Here is a 22,699-nt window from a genome sequence, read left to right as displayed (position 1 = left end):
GCCCTATCAGCCCTTCCCAGCTACCAGCAGAGGTGGGATGCTGCATTTCTTGGTAGTGTTTGTCTGCTCTTCCCTGCCCTTAGATTCTGACATCTTCACTTGTTTCTGTCGTTTGTGGGCTGTGTTCTCTCTTCTCTCTGTGTCGCTTTGGGGAGGGCCATGAAAGGTGTTGCTGCTGCCTGTCATTGAGTCGTTAGGCGAGGCACAAATATGGGAGCTTGGATCTGAGGGCTTCCAGGAGCCCGCTGTGCCTCGGGGACACTTCAGTCAAGCTGGGCTGGTTGGCACTGGGCTCCAGGAGATTCCCAGCACAGAGATCCCTGGCATGGTGTCCAGCTTTCTCCATGTCACGTGGTGCGGCTCAGAGATCAGGAGTTCCCTGTGGAGCGTTGCTCTCCTGGGGGGTACTGCCAGGAAAGTCCCTTCTCCCTCGTTGTGCACTGTTGTCCTGGATGTCCCTGAGCTCTCTGGCATCTCCTGTGCTTTCAGGTGGAACCAGGTGTGCAACCACTGGGACCTGCCTCTGAAGGACATGAAAATTCCCCTCCCAAAAATGCAGTGACAAACCAGGAGAGCAGCAAACAGATACAGCAGCTGGTGAGTTGTGAACCTGGTTTGGGGGAAGGAGTGCTCTACTTTTTTATTTTTGTTGTGGGGTTCACATGTGCAATCCAGGTAGAGATTTTGGGGACTGACGTCTCTTTAGGTGCAGCTGCTCTGCAAAAGCAGGAAGCTCGGGGAATCGGTAGGAAAACACAGGCCATCTGCATGCAGAGTGTTGCTGGGTGGCAGCTGCTGGGCTGGCAGGGGAATATGTCACACTCAAAGAAGAGGGGAACATGCCAGTAGGTTCTGGGCTGTGTTTGGTTTAGACATATTTGAACTGGGGACAGATGTGGATGAGGAATGTGTCCCTTGTGAATTATTCCAGCAAATTAAGACAGTTCACAGGGAGGTTTAGCAGCTCCTGTCTGTCTGAGGGGTATGAATAGCTGCAGATAAAGAGGATGTCTGTGCTCTGTTAGGTGTCACTGGAATTAGAATAGGAGCTAAAGTAGCGCAGCTGGTGTTTAAAGATGAAGATTTTAAACAACTCTGTTGTTTTGTCTCCCACACCATGTCCTCTCTGCTATCCTGTGTAGATAGGAACAGTCCACACACATGGGAGCAGAACTGTTTCCAGACTGAAGGCTTGGGGAAGAGGGGAATAGTTGTTTTATTTTTTGATTTTCCTAACTTTCAGAAAAGTCTCCCTTGGTTTCTACATTGTTTAAGCTTGTCACAAAGAGATTTTCATAAGAAAATAAAAATACCTAATACAGCCCTGAGTCTGAGAGGCTGGACTTGAATTTCATATGCATTGTAAGAGTGTGGACTTGCTGATCTACTTCTGCTTGTTTTGTGCAGGAAGTTGAACTCAAGAAAAAGCGCAAAAAATGTGAAAACCTTGAGCATGAAGTGAGGAAAAAGCATAAAAGATGCAAAGAACTAGTAAGTGTTCTTGTTGCCTACTGTTATGAGCATAATGGGAGAAGAGGAGCTGAGTTGTTTTGTGCCTCTCTTGGATCGTCTTCAGTTCATCTTAATAAGGAATCACCAGTGTTTCTGTTTATTTGAACAGTGTCACAAATTTGGGGCTCCAGCCATTAAGGCTGGGATTGTTTATTTAGCCTTTCAGCTACCTGTGGGCTGAATACAGCTACATAAATTACTGGATGAAATTCCATGACCTTTTGCTAATTTGGGGAGATACCATTTTCACAGGCACTCCAGACAGGTATGGAGATGGTAATACCACCATCCCACCGTCATTTTCTTGTGCTTCTTACTTGTTGGCTGAAATCCTGTTTAATTCCAGGGAGTTTTTGCAAGTGATAGCAGAGCATCTGGATTTCTCCCTTCTGTTTCTGCTTTGCTTTCCTTAAGAGATCACAGACTGGTTTGGGTTGAAAGGGACCTTAAAGGTCATCCAGGTCCAACCCCAGGCCCAGGGCTGGGTTCTGTTTGAGCAGTGCTGCTCACTGTTGCCTCCCACCCCTCAAGCAGCATTGCACCAGCATCCTGCACCATCAGGAAACAGGAGCAGTGGAGCTGCTCTGCAGGATAATCTGGGGGATTTAGATGGAGGGCCTTGGTGTAGTAATTCCTGCTCTTTCTGGACAGGAGATCCAGCTGCAGGAGGTGCAGAGTGAAAATGCACGACTGGCCGAAGAGAACTTGCAGCTGAATGAGAAGGCTGGGTGGGCAGGACAGGTAAAAGCAGCGTCTTTGTCAGGTTGGCAGCATTGGCTTCTGCAGAGTTACTGAGAAGAACATGCTGTTCTCACATTTCCAGCTTCAGTAATGGTCATGTGCTGATCTGGGCTTCTGTTCCCAGCTTCTTCTCTGGACAAATGTAATGCACAAGAGTTAGAAAGTCATTTGTCAGTCCCATGTGTCAATTTGCCACCCTGCATAAGGCTTCCTATGTGTTTAATAACTGCTGTAAGTGGAAATGTTTGCCTTTGCTTGCATTGCTGGTAGTCATCAGGCTATAGTGCACCCTGGAACCAAAAATTCCTTGTGATAAGTGGAGAAGGCAAAGATGATTTCAGCAGGCTGCTGAATTTTCTGTCCCATTCTCTGTGTTTAATCCTACCATTAGACATTAAAAATGCTTACAGACCTTCATGCTTTTTTTTTTTTTCTTCGTTATATAGCCTGTTCCTATCCCAGTCTCTTCCTCCTTGGAAACAGGGAGGGAGATGAATCTACGGAGGGAAGCAGTGTGCAAATAAAGTGTTACATGTTGAGGCCTGATACAAATGCTCATTTATTTGTTTTAAATGAAAACCAGAAGGAGAGGAGGTTCCTGGTTTTGGTATCATTGCTAGCAGAAAGCACAGAAATAAACCGGTCTCTGTTACTTATACAAGGAGCACCTATGGCTGCTTGTGCTTACTGAGAATCCTTTCTCTTCAGGTTGAATCTGAGAATGCTGACCTGAAACTGCAGGTTGTTTTGGTGACTAAGGAACGGGATTCAGTAATTCAGACGAATCAAGGACTCCAAACCAAGCTGGAGAATCTAGAGCAGGTGCTGAAGGTCAGTAGGATCCACATGGCTGGAAGGACTGTCCAAACACTTACTGCTGTCTTTGGATGGCACTTGTCTCTTTGCCTTTTTTGACCATTCTTTTGTCTCTGTGCTGGGAATTCCACTGGGAATTCTGCTTCTGCAGGATCCTGGAATGTGGCTTTCCAAAGTGGGCAGAGGTGCTTTGGAAAGGCTGCTTCAGGGATTTGTGTGGGAGATAAGATGGCCATCACTGATTTGAGGGTTTTCTGTGACTGTGTTGCTCTGCCTTGCGATGGGCATTTCTTACTTTGTGCAATAATGATATGAAATACAGGCCCTGGTTTGGCTTTGTGGCTGTTGGTAGGACACAGGACAGGGTTTCAGTGTGTGTGCCATGTCTTGCAGCACATGAGAAATGTGGCTGAGCGGAGGCAGCAGCTGGAAGTGGAGCACAAGGAAGCACTGCTAGTCCTGCAGGAGAAGCAGGAGGAGGTCCGGCGGTTGCAGCAGGTATGTGGGGTGTGACAGGGCCTTTTCCTCTCTGAATGGCCTCCTGCACCCTGTTTCCTTTGGAGGTGTGCATGGAGGAGGTAGGTGAGTGTTTACAGGGTAAGAGTGTCTGAGTCCAGGTGAACTCTGGTACCTGAGCAAAGTGAAGGGCTTTGCTTGTGAATGTTAGTTCTGGCCTTTCACTGCTGTGTGTCCGGAGCCCAGAGATGTTTCCAGACTATACAGTGGTTTAAATAATTAAATCATGGAATCATAAAGGTTGGAAAAGCCCTCTAAGATCATCGAGTCCCTCTGTTCCCCCAGCGCTGCAAGACAACCGCTAACCCATGTCCCCAAGTGCCACATCCACACAGCTGTTAAACCACCCCAGGGGTGCTGACTCCACCGCTGCGCTGGGCAGTCTGCGCCAGGGACTGTGAAGAAATTTTCCCAATATTCAACCTGACCCTCCCCTTGCACAACTTGAGGCTGTTTCCCCTTGTCCCATCCCTTGTTCCCTGGGAGCAGAGCCTGACACCCTGCGTCTGGCTGCACCCTCCTGTCAGGGAGTTGTGGAGAGTCAGAAGCCCCCCTGAGCCTCCTTTTCTCCAGGCTGAGCCACTTTCCCAACTCCCTCAGCTGCTCCTCACCAGACCTGTGCTCTGGTCTACAATGGACTACCAAGGTAGGATGACAGTAGAAGTGAACTCAGGTTGGCTGCTTTCTGGTTTACTCCCTTCCTTATTTTTCTTTAGGCGCAGGCAGAGGCAAGAAGGGAACATGAGGGAGCGGTACAGCTTCTAGAGGTAAGACAGAAAGACACAAGAGGAATTAGTGGTTCCAGATTTGGTATCTTTTGTTTATAGTATCAGTTTGGATGCCTTGGGTCTTGTTGGTTCTTGTGCAAAATGCTGTAGTGTCTTGATCGGATGCAACATGTTGCTGCAGTGAAAGTAACGTTTGGGTCAAAGGTCAGGGAATTAAATCCTGGCCTGCTCAGTCCTTAGATAGGTTACTTCATTCAGATCGTGCCCAAAAACTCTTTTAGGGATGCATTAAGTAATCAAACTCAGATCTGCCTGCTCCATTTTCCAGCATCATGTGAAAGGAGAATACTTGTGCCCATGGGATTTAAAATTTCCCTTGTGTATGCGTGCTCTTTGTTTTATTAGGGAAAAGTAGGAAAACCTGAGCATAAGGAGTGGTGAAGCTTGAGGCAGCTCCCTTGTCCCATTTGCTCTGACATGCACAGGGAATGTGCTTTGCCTGGTGGCTGACAGGGTACTGGTGCAGCCTGCCAGATGTGCTGAGCACTGCTTTGGGGTTGATTGGCATCAGCTCAGTGTCTGTCAGGATGACTTTGGAGAAAACCTTGGATTCCTGGAGCTGCAAAGGCACAGCACCAAACCCTGGAACTTGATGTGGCAATTTAGTGACTGCCAGAGGGTTGGGTTGGGTGTGGTGGCAAGGGGAGCATCTTCTGCTCTCTCAGAGCTTTTCTGTGCACTGAAACACCTGAGGTGAGCAGAAGGTCTTACTGTGCACCCAGACAGTGAGATCTCCGGGGGCCATGCTCCTGTCTCCAGCGGTGACAAACAGGCAGGGATGTCAGAGTGAGCTCCCTGTGCCCACTGCTGTGCAGCTCTGTGGCTCTTGGGGGCCCAGGATTGTTGATGCAGATGGGAAGTGTCCTTGATGGAGGAAATTGCTCCCTGACTGCAAATAGCACCAGCTTTGGAGGGGGCTGGGCCACTGTCTGAGCTGTAGAGCCCAAGAGTGCTGGGCTCCTGCTAAACAGGATTGAAGTGTTGCAGGCTGGGTGAGTACTGGGGGATGTGACATCATATCTTGTCCTCTTGCCACATCCCTTTGGGGACCTCTGCTTTGGCTGCAGAGATGGGATCAGCTGATACAGGTGCTGCTCTACATCAGCTGGTGTTCAGCTGGGTTCTGAGCAGCGTTTAGGGAGAGGGAGGGTTGCTGTATTCTGTTTCAAGGCCATTGGAGCAATCTGGTCTAGTGAAAGGTGTTTCTGCCTGTGGAACAAGATGAGCTTTAAAGTCCCTTGCAGTCCAAACCATTCTGGGATTTGATGATTCTATGATGTTTGCCAAACATTTTCTGAACTAACTCAGTGAAAGGTTGGAGAAGCTCCTTAGGCTTACAGCAGACATCTCCCTGTGCAAAGGAAGAAACAGACAGTCCTCTTGTTCCGTGTTCGAGGGGCTGGTTGTGTTCTTCAGCAAGGGCCTTATCAGTTAAATATTTTTGCTTTCATGGTACTGGTACAGAGATCACAGAATCATGGAATGGTTTGGGTTCAAAGGGACTTTAAAGTTAATCCAGTTCCACCTCCTGCTATAGGCAGGGACACCTTCCATTAGACCAGGTTTCTTAGAGCCCCATTCAACCCTGAATTTTACAAAATAGACCAAAAAAAGAGGAATTGTTATTAAAAGCCAGATTAATGCAGAGCAACAGTCATTTAAATTACTTAACTATAATCATAGTCATTCCAGAACATCAGTGTATGGCATAATTTAGGGGGTTTGAGATGCCTGGGCTATGTATTATCATTTTTACATGTGCTTGAATTGCTTTTTGATGTGAGATTAATGAAGAATGAGTGTAGTCCATTTTCCTGTTGGAAGAGTTCTGTCCCATGATTGTCATAAGTGGAGTCTCCCTCCTTGGAGATGTTCAGAACTGGACAGAGCTCTCGGCAGCCATCCGTGCTCTGAGCTGAGGGCTTGGATCAGGTGATCCCAGTGTTCCGGGTGATCTCCTTCAGCCTCAGGTGTTCTGTAGTTCCAGACAAGGCAGTGACAGGGGTGAGGAGAGTATGGAATGGGGTGTGTGCAGGAAAGCCATGGAGAGAAGCACTGTCTCAGCTTAGGAGGAAAAGCTTGAGGGTTATGATCATGGGAACGAGGTAGTTCAGTGGTTCCAAAGTACATGAGACAAGATTTCAACTGCCTTTGGCACTGCATAGAAGCAAAAGGAGACAGCCTCCTTCCAGGAATCCAGTTTTGGTGGGAAATGAGGTGACCAGAGCTCAACTTTGCTTGTTTTCCCTGACCTAGGAGCAGGATGCAGGACTGAGCAGGCTGTCAGCTGCTTCAGATCCTGTCACAGCCAGGTTCTGAGCTGCGCTTTGATTCCCAGCACTCCCATGGTCTCAGACCTAGGGAAAGGTCTGGGCACAAAATATCCATTCCGTTGACTTTTGGGTGAGTGCAATGTGCTGGGAAAGGGGGCTTGAAATTCAGCAGCCACTCTAAGCATGTTGTCGTTCATCTCAAAGCACTCTGTGATTTGGAGGCCCTCGAAAAGTGCCTGGTTATCTTATTCGTGCATTTGGTGTGTGGGATTTGGCTGTTGTTTGGCAAGCAGATGCTTCTGGGAATGAGATGGGAATCTCAGTATGGAGCAAGGCAGACGCTGTAAGTTGGTGAGAAAACAGTTTCATTCAGGCTGAGGGTGGGGTTGTCTTTGGCAGAGTGTTGTAGTGTAACTGCTGATGTGGTTTGATATCTCTTTTTGCTTTTCTTCTTGCTCCCAGAGTACTTTGGATTGTATGCAGGTACTGCTCTAATCCTGTCAAACAGGACATTTTCCCCTCTGTTCTGACTTTGACAGTTGCTTGATATTCTTGTTTTAACTATACTCTGGAAAAGATTGCAAGAGTGTTACTGCCAAGAAATAAATGTAATTAAAGGAACTCCCACTGCGAGTTTGATGGAGCAGCTGCTTTTCTCTTTAAGTGCCTTGCCTTCTTGACCAATTAGAATTAGGAGTTTACTTTTTTGGGCACTTCCAGATTTTTAGAATTGCCCAACTGTGCTCCTTCTCCACATTTAAGTGTCTTTTGGGAAGTACTTGCAGTCCAAGAGTGAAGTGTTTCCTTCAAACCCCAAAGGCAGTGGTGACACTGTTGCAAATGAGCGTTGTGGAGAAGAAGACGGGTCCTGCTGGCTTTGTAACTGGGTGGAAGATGGGAAGCAGAGATTGCAGATAATAGTTTTCCCAGAAGAGGTAGTAGGCAATGAAGTTCCAGCCTGGGAGCTGTGCTAGCTGGCCTGTTCACAGGTGGTTTGGAAAGAAGGCCGGTATAGAAGTGCTGGGATTTGTAGCTGATAGAAAACTGCTTTGAAATCTTCCAGTCTGGCAGAGATCTCAGGAGGAATGGGTAATGCAGGTAACACTGACTGTGCAAAGGCACATGGAAGGAAGAGAGCAGGGGCTAAACATGCCCAGTGGTGGGCTCAGAATTCCCTGCTGGTGCGGGAGGTGCAGGGTGGAAGGTAAGGGAGTTTTTAAAAAAATGCCAGCCTCAAGTCTGGTCAAAAAAGCAGTAAGGTGTTGGGAACTCTTAGGAAAGGACTTTATTGGGATATGCCCACATCTCGTAGAAGTGGCACCCACACTGATGTAGAGTTATGGATGTTCCTTTAGTTCCTTTGGCATCAGCCATGTTTTTAGCAAGATCTTGGACTGCACATCTGTAGCAAAATGGGAATTCTCTGATCTCAAAGGGACATAGCAGAAGATATGGAGAAAGGGAACAAGGGACGTCTGAAAGGAGAGCATGAGCTGGAGAGGTGGACAGACCAGCTGAGGAGAGTGTCTTAGAGGATGGGGCTGACCTGCTGGTGGTTGGGTGTGGAGAATCAGTTCCTGAATTGGGGGTTAAACTGACCCCAGCAAGTTCTGCTCCTGCTCTTGCAGCCTCTTCTGGAAATGCAGTCCCAGTTGTGGGAGGCTTCTTTCTCCCCATTTTGGGTTGGGCATAGACACAGAAGTCTTCTCTGTGTCTGGAGCTTGATTCCTGCTGGTTCCCTGAACCTCCTAGCCACATCCTTGGGCCTCCTCTTCCTTATCCTCCTGCCTCCCAGCACTGCCCTGGAAACCTGCTGCTTCCCAGCTGTCTGCGATCCCCTGCAAGTAGCTGCTAGAAGTACACGTTGTGTATGATGTGGCAGTAGTACTTAAGGGATGTTTGTATGTTGTTTGGAACAACAGATTAAAAGACACCTGACTAATTAGGTGTCTTAGAATTAAACTGTGATTTATCCGGACTATTGGCTTGGCCACCAGTGTAAATGGATTTAAACTGTGGTTTATGAATTCGCAGGACAAGGTACTATTATGATGCTGTTAAACACAGTATCCTGATGCATCTGCTGGCTCATGTCTCCAGAGAAGACAGCAAATCCCCCTCTGGTCCTGCAGTCATTCTGTACCTGTCTGTTGTTGTAGGCTGTGTCCCGAGGTGGGATCAGGGATGCATGCTGGACTTGAGGAAGCCCTCCTTTGATCCAGTGCAGCTGTTCTTACTGTTTCTTTTCTCTAATAAGATGTAATGTGTAGGGGAGAAGTATTTATGTGAAAAACCCAAACTGTAAGTAAATTCAAACACTCTTAATGGCAGAGGAATCCTGTGCAATGTGACTTAGTAAACAAGGAGTTGACTCTGAGCAAGTGGATAGCACAGACACTTCTGGAAGCTCCTCCTGGCATCTGATTTCAGTTCAGAGACCGTTCTTGCCAAACTTGAGAGATTTATCCAAGCTTTCCTTAGAGCATGAGAGCCCCTTTGGACTTGTGAAGGGAACAAGTAATAAACTGAAACACCTAAAACAGATATGACACAGTGAAATAAAAATGCATGACTCTCCTAAATCCTTAGGGAGCGGCTACAAAGGTTTTCTGTTACTCTGAGACCACAGAGAGAGCTTTTTCCAGGTCAGAAATGTTATTTTTAGACCTGCTTAAAAATCCAGACTTTCTGTCTTCATGTAATATTTCAAGGCATAATTTATTTTTTGAGTTGGAAGGAGAAAAAACACTTCAAATACATTTTGTAGAATGGAAAATTTTGAAGAGTGCAGTGCAGTCATCTGTTTTGGGGCATCTTACCTACAAAAAGCAGTGAGAGGAGGGAAAGGAGCAGTTGCAATCACTTGGGAATTGATCTACCTACAACCTGGGGGAATGTGGGGATGTGTAAAGACAGCCAGGAATCAGCAATATTTTGTAAGGGGAAGTTCTAGAGGTGGTAAGAAGAGAATATGGGAAAATACAAAAGGTTCTCTAGCAGGAATGTGTCCTTCCCTCTCCATAGTATTTCCCAAGGTTCCTTGGCACCTCATCTTGCTGAGGTGTGGCTTTCTTGTCCTCAGCATGGATTTGGAGCAAATCATCCCTGTAGGACCAGGGGGGAAGTGTATGGGCCTCACACTTCAAAGGAGAGTTCTGCAGCACGGGCCCGTGAGCTCTGCCCTTCCTAGTGCCTGGAGGAGCCAAGGTCTGGAGGGACAGTTGGTAGTCATGCCTGGAATGGTGGCGAGGTCAGGTTAAGGTTTTGGGAGCTTGTTGGAGCCTCTGGAGTGATGGGCAGGATTGGGAGAGCAATTCCTTTTGGAGACGTGATTTTAAGGGTCCAAAAACCATGCAAAGCCTTTTGAATCTTTTTAAGGCTTATTTATCTCTGACTTACCTCATCAGGTCTTGTGCAGGGCTGGGAGAGGATACTGGAGTTCAGACCCAGCATTTTAGGGATAAGTCCTAATGGAGTTTGCAGTCAGCTTCCTCAGAGATGATAAGCCTCAGCTTTTCTAAAATAAGTAGAGGTGTGAAGCTGCCAGTTTCCAATGACTGTTCCTCGGCAGGGCATTTAAAAGCATCCTTTAGCTCCTTGGAGTCTGGGAAAAGATGCAGCAAAGGCAAATCCTGTTTGGAACCTCAGTGTTTCAACAGGGGTTTGTTCCTCACCTTGTTCTCTCCTGGCAGGCCCGGGTGAAGGATCTGGAAGACCAGTGTCGCAGTCAAACAGAGCAGTTCAGCCTCCTGTCGCAGGAACTCCAACAATTCCGGCTTCAAACAGGAAAAATCGACCTTCTCACCTCCACTCTGGTGACTTCGGAGCTGCCCCTTGCTCTGTGCAGCTCCGCCCCGCAGCCCCGCTGGGACAAGGGTAATTGCTGGATGTGCCTGAGAGGGCTTTGACAAATGGGTTGATATTGATATAAATGAAAAGGGCTAAAGGAGATAATGCAAATGTTTAGTGTAATTTTGGCATCTCTGTCCCTATTGCAAATACTTTTGGTTCATTTTGTAAAGAGAACTTGGCATTTCTGCGGCCAGGGAGAGCACAGGTGTCCAGTCTGTCGAACGAGACGCGTTTGTAGAGACTTGGGCTGCTCCCTGGGATGCTCGTTGCTGGTCCTGTATCCTGCCTGTGGCTGTAACTAATGGCCAGCTGATTTTATTGCAGAATCAGCTGTTCCTGGGCTGCTCCCCCATCAGAGCACAAAGAAGATTCACAATGAAGGGAGTGATGAGCTGCAGCTGTCGCAACGGGGGCCAGACACCACCACGGGCTCCCCAGCTGCTCCCACCAGTACTCAGAAACAATCCAAGAAAGGGGAATCTCAGTCCAGCTCTTCAAAATCAGAATCCATGCAGAACAGCCCAAAATCCTGCCCAACTCCAGAGGTCAGTATGGGAGTCCCCTCTGCCGCCTGTGCTTTCCAGCCAGAAGGGAATAAATGCACTGCTGAGAGCACCAGTAAAGTTGCATTCACTCCCCAGTAAGGTCACATGCATTCACCAGAAAGGTTGCATTCATTCCCTTCTGGCTGCCTGAAGAAAATGGGAAAAACAAGAGAAAAGCTGTAGGAAAATACTGAAATTACCTTGGATGCCATGTCTGTAATGCTCATTTGAATATATTGCTGTGCTCCACGAAGGAAACAACTGGTTAGACAGTGCCTGGGAGCTTGGAGAAGGAGTGGGATGGGAAGTGTGAGATGGCTCTTGCTAAGCTTCCTTGTGGCATCTCAGCTGCCACTAAAACACGTAAAGGCTACAAACTGGAATTTTTAGCATGGGGAGAAACCGTATCCAGACTATTTTTGGCCTTGAGCTGTGGATGAGGAACTCAAACTTCTTGTTTGGCGTTTTTAGTTACTAAGATTTTACTTGGTGAAAGAAACCATGAGAAGATGCCAAGTTTGTGCTAAGGGGGATGGAACTAACGGGCTTTGCATGTTTGTGTCACCAAGATCTCCTTGATGGTTGTTGCTTCTCCTCCCCAGGAGCCCTTTCGTGGTGATGTGGGGTTCACTTGAGCTGGGCTTGATGCTCTCTCCTGTGCATCACTTGAGGGGACAGTTTAGGGCAGAGCAGTGCTGTGAGCAGGGCTGGGTGTGGTGGCCTGAGGGGCACCTTTTGCTCTTCTGGGGTTTCCTGAGCACTAAAGCCACTGAAGTGCGGAGGTGCCCAGGTCAGGACACCCACAACAAAGGGCTGCTGCAGTGCCAGGCTGAGCCTCCCACTGTGTAAGAGCTCAGGGAAGTGCCGCGTTCAGAGACAAAGTGAAGGTCACACCTGGGGAGGAACAGGTATGGAACTGTTAGCAAGTCTATTGCAGGAAAAATGCCTGCTTTCTAGTTCAAGAGAAAGCTTGGAAGCCACCATGCCTCCCTGGAGAGATAGATGCCTGCAGAGATCAGTGTGGGATCCTTGGAAAAGAGCCAGCACGTAGTTGTGGGAACATTCCAGGCCTCCATTTGGGTGTTAGGGGTGTTTGTTCTCCAAGGACACGGGCAGGATTGCATTACAAGGAGTACACTACCTTGAAAAGATGCTCTGAACTCTTTCTGAGATTAAGTCTGGCACTTCATGTATTAGGGAAAATACTTTGTGTTTTGGTGCCTGCAATGGGTCTTCATCACAAACGCATTTGCCTCGAGGTCTGCTTTAAAAAGGCAGCTTGAATTGGTTCATTGGCACAATTTCAGACAAACCCCAGGGAGTGCATTGCCTCAGGAAGAAGGGGTGCATTATACAACCCATTGCCACTGGATGTAAAATCCCCAAATTTTACTGGGATCAAAAAAGCTGAGAGAAATTTCTCAAAGGTGCTTTGCCAGTAGGCACCAAATGCCTTGAGGGTGCAGCCTCCAGCTTGGGAAGTGCAGAAGGAGCTGCTGGCTAGAAAGGGAGAGGCTGTGGCAGGAAGGGGGGCTTCCTGCCCTGACTCCTGTACTTTTTCATTCAGCATGTGCTGTTAGCAGAGCCAGCTAAAACCAGGAGTTCCAATCAAAGTTCTGTCTAAAGTACACAGACACCATACAGAAAATTTGCAGGTGTTGGAGAGGACAGAAGCAGTTAAAGACCTCAACATCCAACAGAGCTCCTTCGTTCAGGTTGACATTTGTGTTGCACACAGGCACAGCTACCATTTAGAGGCAGCAGGGAATCAACATACTGAATTACGGATGTGTGGGCTGGAGGAGGTCTCCAGAGCCTCTAGTCCAATCTCCTGCTCCAGTGGGACTGTCACCAGCTCAGTGTGGCCATGGCTTTGCTGAGCTGAGGCTACGGATTCTTAAAGAATGGAAATCCCCCAGCTCTGGGAACTGTTCCCAAGGCTGCATCACCCACCTGGCAAGGAGTTTTTCATAATGTCTGACTGAAGCTCCAACTTGGGGCTGTTGCCTCTTACTACTATTATTAGCTCACCTAAAAAGTCATTCTTATGGATGGTCCTTAGCCCAGGGGCCAGACTGACACCAGCCACGAGTTTAGAGGATGTGTTCACCATGTACAAACACTTGGAGTGTTCCTTTACTCAGATCCTTATCTTCAACATTTCTAGGTGGACACTGCAAGTGAAATGGAAGAACTGGATGTTGACAGCATCTCCCTCATGCCAGAGCCAGGCAGCCAAGGCCCTGCAAAGCTCCAGGTGTTCTTAGCTCGATACAGGTACCGAGTGGTCATTGCTTGTGCTCTGTCAAGTTACACGGGTTCTCCATAGTTCCCTACTTCACATTCTTATCTAGGATTCCCCACTGTTAGGACTGGATAATAATAGGTTAGAGTTTTCATCTTATTTCTCCATGGAATTTTCACCCTGGGAGAGCTGGGGGTGTCTAGCCTGAAGAAGAGAAGGCTCTGGCGAGACCTTAGAGCTCCTTCCAGTGCCTAAAGGACTCCAGGAGAGCTGCAGAGGGACTGGGGACAAGGGCTGGAGGGACAGGACCCAGGGAATGGCTTCCCAGTGCCAGAGGGCAGGGCTGGATGGGATCTTGGGAAGGAATTGTTCCCTGGGAGGGTGGGCAGGCCCTGGCACAGGGTGCCCAGAGCAGCTGGGGCTGCCCCTGGATCCCTGGCAGTGCCCAAGGCCAGGCTGGACATTGGGGCTGGGAGCAGCCTGGGACAGTGGAAGGTGTCCCTGCCCTTGGCAGGGGCTGAAATCCTTATGGTCCCTTCCAACCCAAACCATTCCATGATTTGAGACTTGTTACTTCCTGCACAGTCCAGGCTTAGCTCAACAAAAGCACATGAAGCTCAGTAGCTGTTCAGTGAGCAGCACTGTGTGAAAATTTCAGTGTTCTCTGTTGAAAATTAGTTGGACTTGATGTATTTGTTGAATTGTCTGGTTTTTTCAGAACAGTGCAAGAAATTTTCTCCAATAAATCTTATTCCAACAATTAAGAAAATTTCAGCTTGGAATTCCTGAAATTTTTGGCCAAAATTTTTCTGGCTCTGATTTTTAAAGGACAAAAAAAAAATGCACAGAATAAACACAGATTTTTTGATGACTGTTGCTGTTCACTGAGCCACCATGGTCAAGCCCAAATCACTACAGTTCAGTTATTACCAATCCTTCAGCTTTTATATTGGGAATTGGGAGGAAGAGAACTGGGAAGATTCCATGCTTGTGAGGAGCACATCAGATGTGCTTTGTGTCTTCAGGTCAGTCTTGGGCCCATGAGGTCTCAATCAGATCACAGAGGTAAACATTGTTTTGGCATGAATAAAACCCTTTTAAGGGGTAAAGAATAGGAATTGGCAGTAGGTGTTTGTAAAGATAAAGGTTTTTCTTGAGGCATTTTGCTGTGAAATGACACCCTCTGATTAGTTTGAGGATCCCTGGGTAGGCAGGTTAGAACTGCCTCGAGTCCAAGCCATATCACCAGTGTATTTCTAACTCTCTTGCTAGCAAAGTTTTTGGAGTGCTGTGTAAAATGTGGGGTAGAGCAGGAGGAGACACCACAACCTCTCTGTGCAGCCTCTTCCAGTGCTTGCTCAACCTCAAAGAAAAGAAGTTTTTACTCAGATTCAGGTGGAATTTCCTGTTTGTGCCCATTGCCCTTTGTCCTGTTGCTAGGCACCAGTGGAAAGTGTCTGGCCCACTCCTCTTGACACCCACCCTAAATACACCTGGGCATTGATAAAAGCCCCTTTCTGTTGACTTTCCTCTGGGCTGAATAGGCCCAGCTCCCTCAGAGATGCTCCAGTCCCCTCAGCATCTTCATATCCCTGTTCTTTGGATGTCACAAGTCATCTGTTCTGCTCCTCAGAAATTACCTGTTATTAAATATTTTTATATGTAAACTAAAGTCTCGTCCTTTGTCTCTGGAATTTGCTGCTTGCCAAAGTGGATGCATTCCCAGTGAATTGAAAGCTTATCAGCTTCACAGCTGGAATGTGTTGCTGGGAAGGTTCCTATGCCAATTAAGTCTTTCAATTGTAAATATTTCAGCTACAATCCTTTTGATGGACCTAATGAAAATCCAGAGGCAGAGCTTCCACTGACTGCTGGAGAATATATTTACATCTATGGAGACATGGATGAAGATGGCTTCTTTGAAGGTGTGTTCTAGTAAAATGAAATGTGACTGACCTGCTGTGGGAGAGTTGATCTCTCCCCAGAAAATGAGAGAGGAATTTAGTGAATCTTGAAACCTCAAGGTAAAGGTTTTCTGCCCAAAGTTAGTTTGTTAGAAGGAAGAGCAGATTCTGTTGGAAAAGGCTTTTATTTATGTTATGATTTAATTAAGTCTCAGTCATGAAATCCTGGTCTAGTGATTTCAGTGGAAATTTTGCTACTACTTTCAGCAAGTTCTGGTTTTCATGCCCTATGGTTTCAACTCCCATATGGTTCCTCCCTCATCATGGAGAGGAACATGTTCAGCCCCTTCTGCAGATGGGCTGTTTCCCTCTTTCCAGTGACTGTAGTGAGCCAGGAACTGCAGCAGGTGATGGGCTCCATTGCCTCGTGCTCTTTTGGCGCCCAACCCAAATTACAGTTGTGACCCTCGCTGCTGTCACACAGTTTTTCTGTTCTGGCCCCTTTGCAAACATGATCCTGGTTGATTAAGAGGTAGATGGAATCAAAACCAAGATTTGTGGGCTGTAAATTTGTGCTGAAGTTTCTTTGTGGAGCCACTTGCTTAAAGGGAGATGGTTCCTGATTTCCTGAGGTGCTTTGCAAGAGCTGAGGCAAATGCATGTGTGTTGCACTGCTTGTTCTGTGACTGCTCTGCCTCATTTTTCTTTCTTTCTATTCCCAAGCTTATCATTTATTTGTTTGTTTATTGTTTAAAGAATAAAAAGGTTATTCTTTACTAACCTTTTCTGCTTTCCCTGCTTTCAATTGATTTGCTGTGTTAGAGTTCGGAAGGGGGAAGGCAGTGCAGTCCCCATGTGCTGCTCCTTTGTGGTATGATGGGTCTGCACAGACCAAGTGCTGTGTATCTGTTGTCCCCACAAGTCTTTTTGGGACACCTTTAGTACAGGAGTTGAGAAAGGAGGGAGCTAAAAGGAAGGCCAGAGCTAAATACAGAGCTGGAAAGATGGACTTTCTTGAGGAAGTACTGCAAACCCCCAATCTGTATGGCTGGGAGAAGACATAAAATCATCCATCTGCATAGTTCGGGAAGGCTGAAAAAGTTAGTGAAGGAGCTGTGATGAGGAAGAATGGGATAATGAAGAAGGAGAAACCCTTTAGCTAATTACATAACCCAGCTTTTTACCTAGTTGGCTCTGAAATGTGTGGAGCAGTGAGTCTCCTCACTGTGTCCATTGGGACCTAACAAGGGAAGCCCTAGGAAATCAGGAAACATTGCCAGGAATAACCTCCCTGAGGTTTTTTCCACTCCTGACTGCAGAGCAGTTGTACCCTGGCATAGATGTTGTCCCGTAGTCCTCACAGCTGAGTTGGAAGGCTCAAAGGCAGGAGCAGTGGTAACAGGTGTCCTGTTTTTTGTTTAGGGGAGCTGATGGATGGCCGGCGAGGGCTGGTCCCCTCCAATTTTGTTGAGCGAGTTTCAGATGATGACCTCATGACGTTTCTGCCTCCGGAGCTGAGTGATCTCACCCATAGCTCATACCAGGAGAAAAGTTTGGTCAGTGCAAGCACCAGCAGTGGAGAAAAGAGCGAGTTCTCCATTGAAGAGAGTAGCGTCAGTCCGTTGGCCAGTAGAGCAGAAGGAGACCGGGAGGAACCCGTTAGTCACACAGCAGTGCCTTACCCAAGAAAACTGACTCTGATCAAGCAGCTTGCCAGAAGCATAGTTGTAGGCTGGGAACCACCTCTTTTGCCAGCTGGCTGCCCAGACATACAAAGCTACAACATCTATGTGGATGAAGAGCTACGTCAGAACGTGAAGAGTGGCCTTCAGACCAAAGCAGTGATAGAAAAGCTGGATTTACACAGCAGGGCTTACCGCGTGTCCGTGCAGACGGTGACGGAGCACGGCAGCTCTGATAAACTGCGCTGCACTTTCTTTGTGGGGCAGGCTTTTGGCGTGGCACCGACGATGCTGAAAGTCAGAAGTGTCACGGCCACGTCAGCAGAGGTCACGTGGCTTCCCTGCAACAGCAACTACAGCCATGGGGTGTACCTCAACGGGCAGGAGTGCGATGTGACCAAGCCGGGCGTGTACTGGTACACCTTCCGCAACCTGCAGCCCAGCACCCAGTATGTGGCCAAGCTGGAGGCCCGGCCCATGAAAACTCCTTGGGAGGAGGTGCCCCAGGGGCAGGAGCAGGACTCAGCTGTGATACACTTCACTACCCCTCTAGCAGGTACCGGCGGCCTCTGCGTGTGGAGAGGCTGTGCTCAGCTGGCCCTTTGCTGGGGAAGCCGTGGGGCAAAGGGAAGCAAGGTTGATTAGGTCCCCAAAGCCTGAGGTGCTGCACTGTTTTTTCTTAATGTTTTTCTTCCTTTATTTTAAAATTTGATTATCTCTTTTGCTTTCATTTGCTCTGGGAAGACATCCTCTGTGCTGGTTGGAGCAGCTGGTTGGGCAGGGAAGAGATGGTTTGCCGTGACCTTGCTCCAAGGGTTGCTGCATCATGGCCTCAGCTACTTTTGCAAAGTTCTGTTCTCTGTGCATTAAAGCTCTCACAGAACAAGAGCACCTTATTTCCTCTGGTTCTGTCTGTCATTTCCCAGGACTGGCCTGGCTGTTGTAGTTCAGTTCTGCAGGGGCAGGTCTGGTTTGGGAGTTTGCTCTTTGATTCTAATCAGGGTTGAGCTTTATGCTGTAGCCAGACAAGCAAGAGGAAATTGTGTTTGGTCTCTCACAGGCACACCTGATGCTCCTTTGGATGTCCAGGTAGAAGCTGGTCCCTCTCCAGGTATCCTGGTTATCAGCTGGTTACCTGTCACCATTGACGCCGAGGGCTCTTCCAACGGGGTCCGGGTCACTGGATATGCCGTGTACGCGGATGGACAGAAGGTGCGGGGTGTGGGGGGGGCTGGGGCTGCTGCAGGGGTAGCACGAAGTGTTGGACCTTAAGACATGGAAAACTCGATCCAGGAAGGTGTCCTGAGGAGGCAGTGACAGTCCTTGGCCTGGAAAGGAGTGACATCAGAGAAGGGGCATTGCTTGGGATGTGTGATGCACACCACAAAAGACTTCTGTCCAGATTTTGGAGGTGCTCCTGGAACAGGACCCTTCAGCAGCAAAACAGGACAGTCAGCCTCCTCTGCTCAGCGCAGGCACTGGCCTGATCCTTTGGGAAACAGTGAGTCCCCAGGGCATGGACAGAGCACAAGGACAGGTACACAGCCACTACCTGGGGCTTTCTCTCAAATGTGAGGAGTGAGGTGTAGTGATCCATCGTAAAGTTGGCATCCCCACAGCGTGGGCAGAAGGGTCGGGGATGAATCTGCCCCTCTGCCCTGCTTAGGTGAGACCCCACCTGCAGAGCTGCCTCCAGTTCTGGGGCCCCCAACATCAGAGGGATGTGGAGCTGCTGAAGCAAGTCCAGGGGAAGCTGTGCAGATGCTCCCAGGACAGGAGACCCTCTGCACTGGAGCCAGGCTGGGAGAGCTGGGGGTGTTCACCTGGAGAGGAGAAGGCTCCAGGGAGAGCTCAGAGCCCCTTGCAGGGCCTGAAGGGGCTCCAGGAGAGCTGGAGAGGGACTGGGGACAAGGCATGGAGGGACAGGACACAGGGAATGGCTTCCCAGTGCCAGAGGGCAGGGCTGGATGGGATCTTGGGAAGGAATTGTTCCCTAGGAGGGTGGGCAGGCCCTGGCACAGGGTGCCCAGAGCAGCTGTGGCTGCCCCTGGATCCCTGGAAGTGTCCAAGGCCAGGCTGGACATTGGGGCTTGGAGCAGCCTGGGGTGCTCCAAGTGGAGGGTGTCCCTGCCCATGGCAGGGGCTGGAATGAGATGGGTTTTTAAGGTCCCTTCCAACCCAAACCATTCCGTGATTCCAACATACAAACACCCCAGGGTTCAGTACTATTACAGGTACAGACCATCCAAGGACATTCTGTATTAAAATTGTCCTGTGGTCTTGTGCACACATGATGTAGTTTGAAGGAGCACAGTGCAAAACAGAATGATGCTGTGTTGGATAATTGCTCTTCTGTTGTGGAAATGCTTTTTCCTCTTCACAAAAAGGTCAAAAAAAGGAGGAGTCTAGGAAGGTAGTCGAAAGAATGGCCAAAAAAAGGGAAAAGCACTAAAAGCACTAAAAAGCACTTAGGAAACAAGGAGAGTTAAAATCTGGAGTGAGAGTGAATGTATTCATATTTTGTAGACTATTCAGTTTCTCAAATTTCTCTTTAACTGATCATTCTTCTCAGATACTGTGCCAGAAGGGTGGGAATTCTGTACAGCTGCCCTCCAGAGCTTTGGGGTCTCTCTTTGGGTTGGGAATTGTTCTTCTCAGAAGGGCTGAGCTGTGCAAATAAATAATGCCTTCCTGTTCCTTTGCTTACAGGTGATAGAAGTTACCTCTCCAACAGCTGGGAGTGTCCTGGTGGACTTGTCCCAGCTTCAGATGTTCCAGGTGTGCCGCGAGGTTTCTGTGAGGACGATGTCTCAGTACGGGGAGTCCGTGGATTCTGTTCCAGCCCAGATTTCCTCGGTCCTGCTGCGATCCTCCCACTGCACTTCCCCTGTCTGCACCACTGTCCCTTCCAGACTGGCCCGGGGGGGCCCCAGGGCCTCGCTGCCTGCCCGCAGCCCGCAGCACACACCTGCGCTCCCGCTCCAACAGAAAATTCCTGCTGAGAGCTCAGATGCCAAACGGATCGATCCCTCCTCCAGTCCCGTCGGCTCAGCATGGCCCCTGCCAGAGAAAGCCTCTTCCCCACCACACCTCCCCTCCCCCAGTGCTTCCTTGGTGCAGGCTCCAGGCACTTCCCCACAGGGCTCGGACACTGGGGGAGACAAGAAATGCCTGAGTGTGCCTCCCCAGCAGGCTGGCACAGTGCTCCCAGGGCAGGGCACGGAGCCTGGCCCTTCCCAGGAACCGGGATTACAACAGCCGGGTGAAGGGACAGAGGTGCAGGTAAGTGCTTACGTCTCCTGCCCAGTGCCAGGTGTGCAGGGAAGGGCAATGGATCCTTTTTGGGGAGTGGAGCAAGATGCCACAGCATCTTTCTGTGACACACTGTTGCCTCTGGGCCATCATCCAGTGGTGGCAAACAGGGAGTGTTGGCTGCTGTTGTGTACCTGGAAGATGCCGCTCACGTCTTGATTCTGTTTGCTAGCAGCTGGGGAGCAGAGTGAGGAAAGGAACAATTTGCAGAGTTAAAAGGATGTTCCCATGTTAGTCTGGCATTGCTGTGCTCTCTGACTTGAAGGGACCTTCTCCAGTCTGGTGGGTTTGCACTAGGCAGTGGTAGAGCACCTTAGTGGATGGCAGAGCGAGGCTGCAGAACTGGCAAACTGTCCTGACACTGGCTATTTGCAGTTCCCAGTGGGTGAGTGACATTCCCAGTGGAATCCCCAGTAGGGTGGGTGAGTGCTTTCAGAGCTCTTTCAGGACAGTGGTGAGCATGTCTGAGAGCCATATAAGACAGGTGAATGATTGCTCTGTGACCAGAGGGAAGTGGGCCCTCCTGGTGTGGGATGTATTACATCAGGGAGAATAATCTATTTCCCATTCTGACCTTTGACATCAGAACTCAGGGGAGTGCTCCAAACTGTTAAATTCAGCATAACTTTATTAATCATGGCAGTGTGATCTTGCAAAGGCTCAGAGTTAGGCTGAGATGTCTGAGAATTGCTGAAGCAACAGCAGCTTGGTGGGCCCAAGCCCAAAGGCCAGCTAAATACCCAGAAGAAATGAGATGTTGAGTCCAAAATTTCAGTGATCAACTCCTAGTCATTTGCAGCTCACAGTACCTTGGGTCAACTGCTGGATTCATTTACCCACATTTCATAGAATCATGGAATGGTTGGGGTTGGAAGGGACATTAAAGATCATCTAGTGCATGACAGGGACACCTTCCACTAGGCCAGGCTGCTCCAAGCCCCATCCAACCTGGCCTTGAGCAATTCCAGGGATGAGGAGTGTCCTGGTGGATTTGCCCCAGCTTCAGATGTTCGAGGTGTGCCAGGAGGTTTCTGTGAGAATGATGTCTCAGCTGTTGGATTCAGTTCCAGCCTAGATTTCCTTGGTTTGCTGTGAGCCTCTTGCTGCACTTCACCTGTTTCCAGCATTGTTGCCTCCAGACATGCAGATGTCTGGTGTAGATGGCTGCACTTGTGGTGGTTGCTTTGCCTCCTTTGTGGAGAGGAGTGAAACAGGTGCTCCCAGGATGCAAATCATCCTTCTCACTTGAGATGTGTCTCCTCTCTTGGCTGTCAGCAGAGGGAGACTGGGTGGGAGAATGAGCTGTGAGATTAGGCATGAGATCAGGATCTGGCTGGCTTTTGTGTGAGCCCAGGGGACATTGAGAAGCTCAACACTGCAATGTCTCACTGCCCCTGGGGTCTGATCCTTCAGTGTTTCCAAAGTGCGCCTGGTCCATAAGGACAAGGTTGTGCTCCATTGCAAAATGCAGGGAGGCTGCCTTGGTTAGAGTGAGAAAGAGGCAGCTGCTGAGGGCCCACCTGCCTTACCTTTCTTGTTTCTGGAGCTCCATTCCTCCATCTCCCAGAGGTTTTCTTGAACTGGTTGGAATACAGATGAAGACCTTCTTTAATTCTCACTAGGTGACATAATCAGGATCTTGGTGTACTCTCTGTGTATATTATCCTTCATTAATTCCCCTTTTCTTCACACCCCTTGCACCCCAGGAAGTCCTGGAGTAGTGTCCTCATCTCCAGCTCAGCCCACCGTGCCAGATGGTGTCTAAGGACATGCCTCTGGCAGATGACAGTGAGAAAATTACCTTGTTGTATAGCTTGGGCTCTTCTTGCTGCTCTGAAACCTGTTCCTGTCAATACCTTTGTGGGCCTTTCCTGAGCTGCAGCACTGGGAGCTCCATGTGTCCCCTGGGAGCTGAGGACAGGGAGGGATTTGCTTCAGGGCTGGCCAACATTTCCAGCTGCAAGTTGCCTGCCAAAATATTCATATGCCTACAGCACAGAACACACCAGAGGGTCAAAGAGTTTGGGGTGGTAAGACTCTGTTTTGGTGTATTAGTACTCTGAGATACCTGCCCTTGGTTTCACTGCTGGTTTGTTTCCCAGCTGGAGCAATCCGCAACCAAAGCGCCGGAGCTGGGAAGCCCAACCGACAGCAGGGGGAAGCTCCAAACAGAAACCTGCCATATGTGCTCTGTGGAGGAGGCACCCAAAGGTCCCAGTGCTGACAGGGAGAGAGAGGCAGAGAAGCACCTGAGCCCAGAGCCTCCGTCCTCCCCCAGCCAGGCTGAGGGGACACAGGACCCCTTCCAAGATGGAAACACGAGTGGGACCAGCTGCCAGGAGTTCCTGAGGTTGTCTCCTGGCAAGGAGGTGATGAAAGAAATGTCCAGAGTGAAAAGAGAGGTTTGTTTCACCTTGGTTGAATGTGTGTGCCTGTGGAGGGATGTGAACTCTACTTGACACTTTGAGTTTTCCAACCTTAGGCAGCACTGTTCTGTAGGCTGTAAAGAGAGG

The 22,699-nt window shown here is 48.9% G+C and overlaps 1 protein-coding gene across 1 annotated transcript in view; it reads left to right on the top strand.

Annotated features, from left to right (window-relative positions):
• The window catches only part of TSPOAP1 (TSPO associated protein 1), a 66,447-nt gene that overhangs the window by 23,516 nt on the left and 20,232 nt on the right, over positions 1-22,699 (top strand). The window contains 15 exon segments of the mRNA XM_039562717.1: positions 490-597; positions 1,408-1,491; positions 2,164-2,253; positions 2,962-3,084; positions 3,463-3,567; positions 4,302-4,352; positions 7,109-7,129; positions 10,339-10,522; positions 10,823-11,043; positions 13,211-13,320; positions 15,104-15,213; positions 16,615-17,430; positions 17,935-18,086; positions 19,584-20,156; positions 22,289-22,588. Of these exon segments, the coding sequence (XP_039418651.1) occupies positions 490-597; positions 1,408-1,491; positions 2,164-2,253; positions 2,962-3,084; positions 3,463-3,567; positions 4,302-4,352; positions 7,109-7,129; positions 10,339-10,522; positions 10,823-11,043; positions 13,211-13,320; positions 15,104-15,213; positions 16,615-17,430; positions 17,935-18,086; positions 19,584-20,156; positions 22,289-22,588 (3,048 nt within the window).

This window comes from Corvus cornix, chromosome 19 (genome assembly GCF_000738735.6).
Source record: "Corvus cornix cornix isolate S_Up_H32 chromosome 19, ASM73873v5, whole genome shotgun sequence".
Taxonomy (NCBI): domain Eukaryota; kingdom Metazoa; phylum Chordata; class Aves; order Passeriformes; family Corvidae; genus Corvus; species Corvus cornix.
This window is presented reverse-complemented; position numbering and strand designations above follow the sequence as displayed.